Raw genomic sequence first — 12,769 nt, forward strand, 5'->3', positions numbered from 1 at the left:
TTAGAGGAAGCGAATGGGCCGGTAGGGGTTACAATTTTTGGTTAGGTTTCCAGATGAAAGAACCCAAATTTATGTTCTTCTGGTATGAACACTTTTAGGGTTAACATCAGCGACGATGGTGGTGGGACATATTCATTAGAGGAAGCGAATGGGCCGGTGGGGGTTACAATTTTTGGTTAGGTTTCCAGATGAAAGAACCCGAATTTATGTTCTTCTGGTGGGGAAGAACGTGATACTCTACAAATAAGGTGCCAAAATTAGGGTAATTGGAATTCAAAGAACCCAATCGGTGCCTAAAATCAAATGTTGATGACTTAACCTTGACCTTCTCAATTACAAACCCTTCTGTACATTAAATTGCAAATATATGTAGATGAGAAAGAAGATGATGGGGTCGATTTTTAGTGAGAAGTAGATACATATGGTTGAGTTATGGTGAGCACAAGAGGTGTGTGAGGAGGTGAGGAGAGAGAACAGAATATATTTTGAGATGGAGAAGATCATGATAATCAAAGAGAGGGAGAAAAAGAGGGGTTTCTACGGTGGTGACGACAGTGGAGCAATGACAGATCTGAGGTTCTAGTTGTTTGTGGTTCATAGGGGGCGGCGACCGGGTATTGAAATTGTTTGCCGGAGGTAGATTACCGCTAGAGATGGCGGTGTGTGGTGTTAAGATTACCGGTTAGGTAAAAGAGATGGAGGAGAGTGAGGTGACGATTAAATACCCAAATCATTTGTAATCCTTCAGTATTTATGGTTATTTTGCTTTGAATGACTCTTTCAACTAAAATTTCGGGATACCCAGATATGAGGAGTTTTGTTATTTTTATTGACTTTTTCAAGTATTTGACCGTATAAGATTTATCTGCATAAACTGAGTGTACATATTGCATAAAGGCTTGTACAACTTAAAATTCAACATTTGACTAAAAATGTTTTATAAGGTAATATATATATATATATATATATATATATATATATATATATATATATATATATATATATATATATATATATATATATATATATATATATATGGGGTGTAACCTCACATGTGAAGGGGGCAAATGGACTTGATTGAGAATGCTTAGAACATTAATTAATAATACATATATATTCCTTCTACAATAGTTTAAGAAATCTTCACACCCATGTCCATATCCGTACCTATATTATTTTAGAATAACTTCAGGAGGCATGAAATGACACATCTACAATATATTTATCTTAAATACAACTTTAAATTGATAAACTAAGAAGGGCGACCGGTTCTTGATGTGTACGTGACTGTGATTTGTGCAGTTTTTGTTTTAACACGCTCGATCCTATGAACCACACTTTCAACATATTTAAAGTAGGCGTCACCCCAAGGTCTTCTAATCCACATGATCATCGAGGGAACCAAAATGCCAATGGCAAATCCCAGTCCAATGCTCAAAGGAAACCACTTATCGTCATCAGATTCAGCTTTGACATCATTTGGAAGAGGTGGCTTGTTGTCAGAGCTGTCACTTCCACAGTTAACAGCAAGAGGAGGTCCACAAAGATTTGGATTTCCGGAAAATGAAGATCCTCCAAAGGTTGTCATCTGTCCTCCAACAGGGATCCTGCCTGAAAAGTTATTATTGGACACGTTCAGACTACTCAAGAATGTTAACGATGACACGCTTGAAGGAATGACACCTGAAAACTTGTTGCTTGAAAGATCAAGTGAGCCCAACTGAACTAAACTGGAGATGTTTTCCGGCAAGGCACCACCGATTTGGTTTCTTGACAGATTCAAAAACACTAGACCAATCAACCTTGTTAATTCAACCGGGAAATGACCATGAAGACTGTTTTTTGATAGATCCATGTAAGCTACCAAGGAAAGAGTTTTGGTGTACTGAAGAAACCTGCCTTCTATATATACGAACAACCTTTCTTTGTAGTATATTCCACGGTAAACACCATAAAACCGATACTGATTCACAATTCGATCTTTAGACATGGCTGTGAGATTGCCCAAGTTTGTCGGGATCATGCCACTCAGATTGTTTAAGGCAAGATCAAGGACTTGAAGATTCGATAAACCCGGGAAATTTGTAGGGATTCTTCCTGAAAAAGAATTTGATCTCAAGCTTAGAATTTTAAGAGCTGTAAGATGATTAGCTAACCATGGTGGGATATCTCCGGAAAATTTGTTGTTTGCTAGATCCATTGTCTCCAGGCGGGATAAGTTTTTAAGCGATGAAGGAAGCTCTCCTGAAAAGTTATTGTCGTCTAAGTGCAGTGACTGAAGGAAGTGTAAGTTGCCAAAAGATTCAGGAATTACTCCAGACAAATTATTGTATCCAAGGTCTAAGGCTTTAAGATATAAGCAATTCCCAATACTTGGAGGGATGGATCCAATCAACGAATTATTCAACAGATCAATGACTTCAAGTAACACCATTTCTCCTATCGACGATGGGATTTCTCCTGATAAACGGTTACTTGCAAGGGAGAGGAAGTTCAGATTTGGCATGATTTTTCCGATGTTGTATGGAATAACACCAGAAAATTTGTTGAAGGAAAGATAAAATAATTCGACTTCAACACTTGGAAGAGGGATAGGTCCTTCAAACAGGTTCGAGCTCAAATCAACGTCTGCAAACGGAGCAACGTGTAATAAAGATGGTACCTGCCCGTGTATCTGATTGAGCGAAATATTTAGCAAAGATAGATTAAAGGTCGTATCCCAAAACCAAAATGGTATTGAATCAGAAATACTGGCATTGGAGAGATCAAGAAAGTTGATATTTTTCTGAGTTTTAAGCCAATTTGGAAAAAATGGACCTACTTGACATGAACCCAGATCAAGATTTCGGACCTGGAATGGTGGGATCCAATCATCTTTCAAATGTAAGATCAAGGAATTTGAAGAAAGATGGAAGAATGTCAGTTTACTTAGCTTCAAGAAATGGGCTTCGGAAACAATGCCAGACAAATCATTGAAAGAGACATCAAAGTTCGTCAATTCAGACAGCTGACCGAAACTCTCTGGAAGAGTCCCGTTAAACTTGTTCCTTCCAAGTCCCAAACTAGTAAGTCTTTGTAATCTCCCTAAAGACGTCGGAATCGGACCATGAAGCTGGTTATAATCCAATTCCAGTTCTTCAAGATTACCCAACTGACCTACCCATTCGGGAAGTCTACCAACTAATTTGTTGTTGGTCAACGACAACCTCTCCAGATTAGGCATTGGGCTGTTGGATACACACGTGTCCACCCCTTCGAGAACCTCAGGCAAACTTCCTGTCATGTTGTTTCCTGAAATCGACAAGAACTTCAAGTTGCAAAGTTTTCCAATTGAACCAGGAATTCCACCCTCGACGTTGTTTTGAAATAGATTAAGGGAAGTGAGAGAAGTAATGTTGCCAATAGCAGCCGGAATTTTCCCGTGTAATTTGTTTGAAGCAAAATCAAGAACTTCAATCTTTGGCCAGCTTCCCTTAAACAACTGTGTGCAGCTAACTGTGAGGTTGTTATTCATTGCCAAACTTAGGTATCGTAAATTTGGTAGTTCACCTAGACTAAGTGGAACTCTTCCATAAAACCCACAGCTACTTAAATCTATGGAAGAAAGTCTTGTGAGGTTCAAAACCCAATCGGGAAACTTGGAATCAAAGCTATTCATAGAGAGGTCTAAATCCGAAAGAGCAGGAAGATCAACGGGTGAAAGAGTGGAAAGTCCACAACTTGAAAGATGAAGCATTGTTAGTGACGTAAGATTGTTCAACATTTCCCACCAGTTTGGGCCCACTTGTGAGAGGTCAACGTTATTCATCTTGAGATGCTTCAGATACCTAATCTTGGTCAACCATTCAAGAGTTTGGACGTTTAAACTACCAAAGTTGCTTGACACATCAAGATATTGCAAGTGAGAGAGGTTTCCAATACTTTGAGGAATCCGACCACTAAACCCCGCTGTTGAAAGGTTTAGGTATCTCAGATTTCTTAACAAACCAATGAATTCTGGGACCTTATTTTCCGTGAAAGTGTTGTAGCTCAAGTCAAAGTAAATCAACGACTTGAGTTTGAGCAACGAAGGTCTAATCTCACCACTAAGGTTCCAGAAACCATACCTTCCGGGTTGATCATGGCCATAACTCAAAGGATACGGGTTGTGGAGATCAATCTTGTTAACAGCACCGGTTGAGTTATCACAACCAATACCATGCCACTGACAACACTTGTTTCCTTTCCATGATGAAAGCCGATCTTCTGGATCAACAAGACCTTCCCTGAAGTTAAGAAGTGCTTCTAGTTCAGATCGAGTACACTTTTTACCAGCATCATTAGCATAAGAGAAAAGAATTACTGATCTTATTAAGAGAACAACGATTGCACTAGCTATAACTTTATGTGCTCGCATTTTTTCTGTGAAGTGAAACGCTATCTAACAAGTTCGTATATATTTGGTTCTTGGTTAAGTTAATTTTACTTACTTACTAGGAAATTTCCAGTACACTATAAATAATCAGCAGTTGTTGTCAAATGTAATTTCGGTACTATGATCTTTTCAATTTAATTAATAATAGTTGACTTGACCCCGACGGCTAGACCTACAAAGTTTATGCTCCCCACTAATAAGCGTGGCATAATATTTATGTTTACTATTATTGTTGTAAAATGAGTAGTTATAAATTTTGAGTTACTTTTGTTCTAAGTTTGCACAATGTTTTTAACCTTTTATATAAATTAAAATTCCTATTCTATTACAAGAAAAGTACAGATATAACCATTATTTTAAGAAACTAGGAGAGGCGCTCGGGCCAGGTTTGCCACTGTCATGCACACTATCTTTAGCACCAGAGTGTAAGTCCCAAATTTGTTTGATCTATCAATCATATCTAATTGATTGTGCGGAATCTTAATAAATTGAATGATGCAAGATCAAATGGAGAAGAAGAAGAAAAGGAATAAAATGAATCTATGATGTTTATTCTTTTCTTTAGTTTCTCTCTCTAGGACACCTTGATTTGTACACACTTAGCATCCTCCCTAGCCGTATACTCTTATGATTCCACTAACAATATATATATATATATATATATATATATATATATGTGTGTGTGTGTGTGTATATATATATATATATATATATATATGTGTGTGTGTGTGTATATATATATATATTAGTAGTGTACCCGCGCGATGCAGCGGCGACGATTTGTTTCATTCTGGCGATTAGTTTCCGAACGAAAATTAGGGTCATTTCAGCGATCATCATATTGTTTTCTTTCGATTTGTTTTATTTTGGCGATTTGTTCCTCTTGGCGATCAATTGACTCTAGACGGACAACAAATACTAATTTTCGTCTATTACTATTTATCTTTTAGTGGACGACGATTAGTTTCATTTAACGAATAAATGTTAAGTGCGGTCTAATGGTGGATCTATTTGTTTAATTTATCCATGTTTTGAGTAATAGTTTCTTTCTAGATGGAGAAAAATGTTATTTTTATAATTATTTTGATTTAAAAAGAATATCATATTCTAAAACAACCCTATACAGTTCTTTATTTGTGCCTTAAGTCACGTCGAAAAAACAACCATACGCTCCATCCTTTGTTAAATTATGAGTCGATTCGAATCTAATTTGGATTTTTAAACATAATCACATATGTTCTTTTTTACACTTTGTGATTGACATGCTTACTGACAAATTTTAGCTTTATGTCTAACATGCATCGTTTTGCTTCATAGAATCTATTCCCAAGTTATGCCAGTTCCATTCAGGGATAATGAATTAGGAGGTTAACAACGTTTCTTGTTTGTCAATTTTAGGTCTATAACATATTTTTTGTGCGTATTACACCATTAAGGTTATTATAATCGTTTACAAATAATTATTTTAACATGAAGAAGCCGATAAAATGATTATTTATAAACGGTTATAACAATCTTAATGGTGTAATATATACAAAAAAATATGTTAGAGACCTAATATGGACAAACGGGAAACGTTATTACCCTCTTAAGTCATTATCCCATTAAACTATAAACCCCTATAATAAATTTGTACTTTTTAAATAAGAAACTTATAGGTCTTGAGGTTGGTAGTTTGGATGTTTTTAACCTCGGTCTTCTTTATAAATGAAAATGGCGGTTTCTTAATGACAATGGAGCTCTTCAGGTTTAAATTGTTGAATTTTGTCATAGGGAAGGTGGTGGTTTTTCGGACGATTTGAGAATAGGAATTGAAGGGGGTGTTTGGCAAAAGATTGTAGGATCCATTAATCACCTCCATGAGAATTGTTGTATTCCTTCTAATTACATGTATAGAGTGGTGGGAAATGAGACTCAAACGAGGTTTTAGAAGGATGTTTGGTGCTTGGATATTCCTCTTAAGGAGCGGTTCAGGAGGTTCTTTGCTTTAGCCTTTAATCAAGATGCTCGAGTAGGTGAATAATGGGATCCGGGGGGATGTAATTTTCATTGGTGTCGGGGGATTAGAGGAGGGGCTGAATCGACCCAGTTTGATTATCTTGTAGAAGGATGTTTGGTGCTTGAATATTCCTCTTAGGGAGCGGTTCGAGAAGCTCTTTGCTTTAGCCTTTAATCAAGATGCTCGAGTAAATGAATAATGGGATCCGGAGGGATGTAATTTTCATTGGCCCCTCCTCTAATCCCCCAACGCCAATGAAAATTACATCCCTCCGGATCCCATTATTCACTTAATCGAGCATCTTGATTAAAGGCCAAAGCAAAGAGCCTCCCGAACCGCACCCTAAGAGGAATATCCAAGCACCAAACATCCTTCTAGAACCTCGTTTGAGTCTCACCCCCACCACTCTATACATTTAATTAGAAGGAATAAAACAATTCTTATGGAAGTGATTAATGGATCCTACAATCTTTTGCCAAACACCCCCTCCAATTCCTATTCTCAAATCTTCCGAAAAACCACCACCTTCCCCATTGACAAAATTTGACCATTTTTACCCGAAGAGCTCCCTTGTCATTAAGAAACCGACACTTCCATTTATAAAGAAGACCGAGGTTAAAAATATCCAAACTACCAACCTCAAGACCTACAAGTTTCTTATTTAAAAAGTAAAATTTTACTATAGGGGTTTATAGTTTCATGGGATAATAACTTAGGAGGGTAATAGCGTTTCCTGTTTGTCCATATTAGGTCCCCAATGTATTTTTTGTGTATATTACACCATTAAGGTTGTTATAACCATTTATAAATAATCCTTTTACCGGCTTCTTCCTATTAAAAGAACTATTTGTAAACAGTTATAATAACCTTAATGGTGTAATACACACAAAAAATACGTTAGAAACCTAAAATGGACAAAACTAAACGTTATTACCCTCCTAAGTCATCATCCCTTCCATTTATTGTTTATTTAAAAATCTTTTCTAAGCCTTTTTGTATAAAGCAATGATCATGCTTAGTAAGGTAATTTTTATTTTTTTCTTTTGTTTTTATTATAAGCAAACCTACTTATTGCTTTAATTATGTCTACCCCTTTCCACTTAATCTTATCCCTTAATAATTACCTTTTACTTTTTTTCCTTAAATAACTAATGATTAGTTAATTATTATGTTTTTTTTATCTTCTTTTAATATATACTAGTTTAGTTTTTTTATTAATCTTGTTTTTTTATTTAATTTATTTAAGGGTTGGTTAAAAAAACATCCTGATTTACCATTTAAAAAAACAAAAAATTTTGATTAAAAAATTAATTGGAAAATGACATTAATGATCTAATCTACTTATTTAATTAATTTAGGGATTGATTAAAAAGATACTCTATCTTATCATTTAGATAACATAAAATTTTGATTAAAAAATTAATTGGAAAAATGACGTTAATGATCTAATCTACTTTATAATCTGTAATGACTTTTTGATTAAAAAAGAAAAATAGAAATTAGTTTTTTCATGTATTAAGCTCATAGCGGTCATTGTTGCATAAGAAAATTAAATGGCAATTCTTTATGCATAAGAAAATTTTGATTAAAAGATTAAATGGATATTTGGTTTTTCATGTAATAAGCTCACGACGCTGGTTGTTGCATTTAATATTTATTACCCAAGAAGCTATCATAAGAAAATAAGAAAATAACATTTTTATTTTAAATTTTTATTAAATCAAATAAGGTATGGAAATAATTTTGTAGTAATTACATGCATACAAAAATGCTTTAATTTTTAAAATTAAATTAAAAATACGTTTTATAAAATAACTTGAAATTATATCAAATATTTATTATAACCAAACGTATTAAAAATTTACTTTAATTAAATATATATTTTGTATTAGAGTATATTTTTTTGTAAACAATATAAACATAAATTTATTTTTCATTCCACATAGGTTATTTTGTCATTAACCAAAAAAAAATAATGATTCATTTTTAGGGAATATTATATCTAGGTTTTTGTGCTCTAACTAAAATGTAATAATTGGTGTGGTAGAATTATAAAATATAGGGTAGATATAACAACATCAGCAGATATACCTTCATCATTTCTCATACATACAATGAAAAACCATTATTGTTTGATTGATTTCGTCATTTATAATAAAAAAGAATATTAAAAACGATCAAAACATTCGACTCATTTTCAAACACCATCACAAACAAATTACGAATTTCTTTTTATAAAAATAATTTCTATAACTCACTTCACATTTTCCATCAAAATTTTAAAGTAAACAGCAAAAGATTTAAAAATTATAATCATTTTCATAAAATTAAGCAATATACATGAGAGTTAAAATACACTCTTAACAAACTAACAACAAATTTTAACACGATTGTACATATTCAAAAATCAACTACAAACATGTATTAGATATTCATATGATCCTTAATTAAAAGAAACAATAGAATAAAATTTAATCATTATTTCACAAATATAAAACATATATAACCGAAAATATCACCATAGATTACAATAAAGGAGAGAATAATTGGTTAAATGTCACCAACTCTACCCTTTCAATCCTTTCGAGTTTTAAAATGTTCATAATCAAACACCAAATGCATAACTAAGATATAGCTTTAATCTATTAATAAAGAAGTTTCCCATACATCCAAGTTATAAAACTAAATTTGGTCATTGGATTTTAAACAAAACTGAAACTTTTACTTAATGTTGATTCTAACATTAAAATAGCAAAATAAAAATTTTGAAATCAACCAAATATCATGAATTTTAGATTTTCATCGCGTTTCATATGCTTTTAATTTCTTTTCAAAAACACAAAAAACTATTAACTTACAATACATTTTCACATCTGGAACTGATAAACACAAGCTCCATGCAGTTATTTATATGATATCAAGACCACAGAATATAGACAAACTTATAAAAGGAGAGAGAGAGAGAGAGAGAGAGAGAGAGAGAGAGAGAGAGAGATGTGTTTCTGGATTGTTTGCTAACAATTGAATTTCATTTCTCTTAATCATAAAACATACTTGACAAAAGAAACATGTTGATTTACTAAATAATCTCAAATCCAAAAACCCATTCAGATATGAAATCTCTTTTTAAGCTCTGAGACACATAAATAAACTTAAACAAACCTCGATCGAACCAATGTGCAAGAAAACTGAAGAATAAGCATAAACACAAAATATAAATCCAAAGAAGAAACATATATCTACAACATTAACAAATGAAACCCAAATGTGTCTTCATTGTTTCAGATTCATTGATCTAACACGAATCTGTTTTCCAAAAAGCCAATTTTTTCTTCATCATTTAGATCCAAACCTGGAGAGAGAAAGAGAGATGTGGTTTTTTAAAGAGTTACAAAGAGGGAAGAAGAGAAAAAGATTGAGGTGGGTGGTTGTGTATGTTTGATGTTGATCAGGTGGGATGGTGGTGGAGATGTTGCCGAAAGATGGTGGCGGAGATGTCGCCAAAAGATGGTGGAAGTGGCATCGGAAGATTGTGTAGGAGTGTCTCTGCAGTGAGGATTTTCTAGGTTTTTTATGAGAGTGTGGGAAAGAAAGTGGAAGGAGAGTTTCCAGTAAAAAAGATGAGAGTAAAAGTGAGAGATGACCGTAAGATATATGACGTAGTGGTTGTGGTTGATGGTGCAACAATAGGGAAGATGTTTGAAGTTCTTGGGTTTTCTTGAGGGATTGAAATGATGAGGGAGAAGAGAATAATTGAATGGTCTACTTCATCAACGCGTAATCTTATAATGTGTGTTTCAATGTATGAGTGATTGAGTTGTGGGTTATTTTATACCTATAAATATTGGTATATTAAACCTTTGTTATTTGATTGGTTGAGTTTTATTCACTTGGATTATCATCATATACCATTGAAATTTGATCCTAAGGCTAATATTTTACTTCCTTGTCTTTAAGACTTTGTCTTAAAATTTAGTGGGTCCTAATTTATGTATGTATTATAATTTAGTATATATATATATATATATATATATATATATATATATATATATATATATATAAATGGAACATGGGCCGTGAACAGGTTCATGGCCATGAACCAATTAATGGCCGTAAACACCCATCTGGCCGTGAATACACTAAACTGCAAACACTACATTGACCGAAAACTACTGAAGCTCAGAAAAGTAATGTATAAACCATATTTTTAGACCCAACAATCTCCCCTTTGGTTTATAACTTTCTTTTCTTTTATCCCAACAAACCCCCTAAGAATGTAGCTGACTTTTCTTATCAATCTTCATTTGGAGCTTGGCTTCAACTTTTTGTCTTCAATTTCTTCACAACTTCAAGATGAGCAACTGAATCTTCTAGCTGAATGACTTCATCTTGAATGGATGGGCTTTTCTTCAAGATTTGACTTTGAAAGCACGTTGGGTGTAGAGGCTTCATGTAGAGATTCTTGAAAATCAACACTTTCAGCTTGAGAATCTTCAGAGAGAATATCAGAGAGAACGAATCTTCTGGATCATTTCAGGAGGTACATAGATAGCAGCAAATTGATTGAGGAGGCTTCAATGCAACCTGTCACATAATCTTCAAGTCAGCTTCACCATGCTTCTGGGGTTGAAAGATTGTATGTTTCAATGTATGGCAGAGCGAATAAGAAGAATCAAATTAGGCAGAAGGGAAAAAGTTTCTCAAATCTGAAAAGATGGGAGAGTACTTTAGTATCATGTCTTATGATCATCTTAGAGATTATGAGACCATATCACAATTCATCCTCTAAGTGGTCAAGTTAAGAATATGAGTCATACTTCGTTCCAAAACAAATCTTAGAGTCATACTCCAAGATTGTAACTTGAGTGACATATCTTAAAGACCTTTTATTAGCACTTGTCAAATGTAAGAGTAAAAGTTTTCTACTTTTTACATTTGAAGTTGGTAAGTTGTAATATTTTGGATAAAACAAAGACCAACTAAGGACAATTGTGTGAAGTGTTTTTCTTGATTAGAATCCACACTATCTCTTCAATATTTAACAAGGAAGTCTTATAGGTCAAGAAGATAGTGGGAGTCTAAAAGATCAAGAAATAGTTTCAAGAACTAATCAAGACTAAAACTTGTATTTCGATCACTAGCACACGACTAGAGGTTTATAACCTATGGTGTTGACATTTCTGAGCCCATTCCGTTAAAGTTGGATATGCATTTGAGCTCTACAAGTTCTCTATTGTTTGCATAACTACTTGGAAGCAATGGCAGGCCCTTGTGCTCCCAGGTGGCAAGAAGATAAGATTGCACAAGTTCAATCCATATGAGTTAGGATTTGTCACTAACCTAGTCTTGTGATTAGGTTTTGACAAATTCACGTAGATAAGAACACATACACCATAAAATCTAAGTGTCATAAGGTTTCTCTCCGATTCATGAAAATGATGGTGAGGAAACGCTTTTACAAAGTAGATTTTAATTAAGATAGCAATCTTTGCATTCTCAAAGTCGTTAGTGGAGCGTGCATGCTTAACCGGCACACTAGCATGGACGTATGAGAAATGGAAAAGGTCTAAACAATTTAGACAATGATTACGAAATCCCTTTTCATAGTTCTGAAATTGTTTAGACACACATCTGTGAGCTATCTAAGATAAGGTGTATGATTTTGATAAAGTCTTATCAAAGCAATCTGGTATCAGAAATCTAAGCATTGGTAAGAAAGTCAATAAAGTATTGACCTCTAAAATTCCAGTTGTTTTCTAGATACATGTCAAAGCTAGTGGGAGCATAAGTGTTATGCTAATAATCATCATCTTAGTGGGAGCATGATAATTATGATAAGTGTTGCAAGTTAGCAATATTAATTATAGAAAACAAAAGTTTCAATTCGTGAAGTTGTAGGGGTTGAAAAGGTTGTTTTGCTATAATTAAGGGACAGGATATACTTCATTTCAATTCTAAAAGCTTAGATTGAGATTTTAATCATCTTTAGTCAAGGATATATATATATATATATATATATATATATATATATATATATATATATATATATATGTATGTGAATTTTATGTTGGAATGGTTCAACATAAGAAAATTCTATATATTGCGTTCTCAAAATATAATTATGATTACGACATCCCTTCTCATAGTTAAATTTTGAAATCATGGAAAACAAAAATATTGAAGCAAAAGACTGGCCTAGAATCATGTCTTTATGTGAGACATCATGAATCGTGTCCCATATTTTTCGGGTATAGGGTCGATACATGTGCTATAATATTTATCCTTTCTAAATTTTCCAAATGCTTGGGGGATTAAGAAGGGAAAGCTCTAGAATAGGATATTACTAAAATGATTAA

At 33.6% G+C, this 12,769-nt stretch overlaps 1 protein-coding gene across 1 annotated transcript; it reads right to left on the reverse strand.

Annotated features, from left to right (window-relative positions):
- Positions 1-1,122: 1,122 nt before the first annotated feature.
- On the reverse strand, positions 1,123-4,396 carry LOC145010736 (receptor-like protein EIX2). The gene has a single exon (XM_078969256.1). It carries the CDS (start codon positions 4,394-4,396, stop codon positions 1,253-1,255), a length of 3,144 nt encoding a protein of 1,047 aa, XP_078825382.1. The 3' UTR covers positions 1,123-1,252.
- Between the last annotated feature and the right edge of the window lie 8,373 nt (positions 4,397-12,769).

The sequence above is a fragment of the Lactuca saligna genome, chromosome 1 (genome assembly GCF_052625555.1).
Source record: "Lactuca saligna cultivar CGN05327 chromosome 1, ASM5262555v1, whole genome shotgun sequence".
NCBI lineage: Eukaryota > Viridiplantae > Streptophyta > Magnoliopsida > Asterales > Asteraceae > Lactuca > Lactuca saligna.

Excerpts from the sequence above, each read along its gene's own strand:
- LOC145010736 (XM_078969256.1), bottom strand. The coding sequence starts at position 4,396 with ATGCGAGCACATAAAGTTATAGCTAGTGCAATCGTTGTTCTCTTAATA.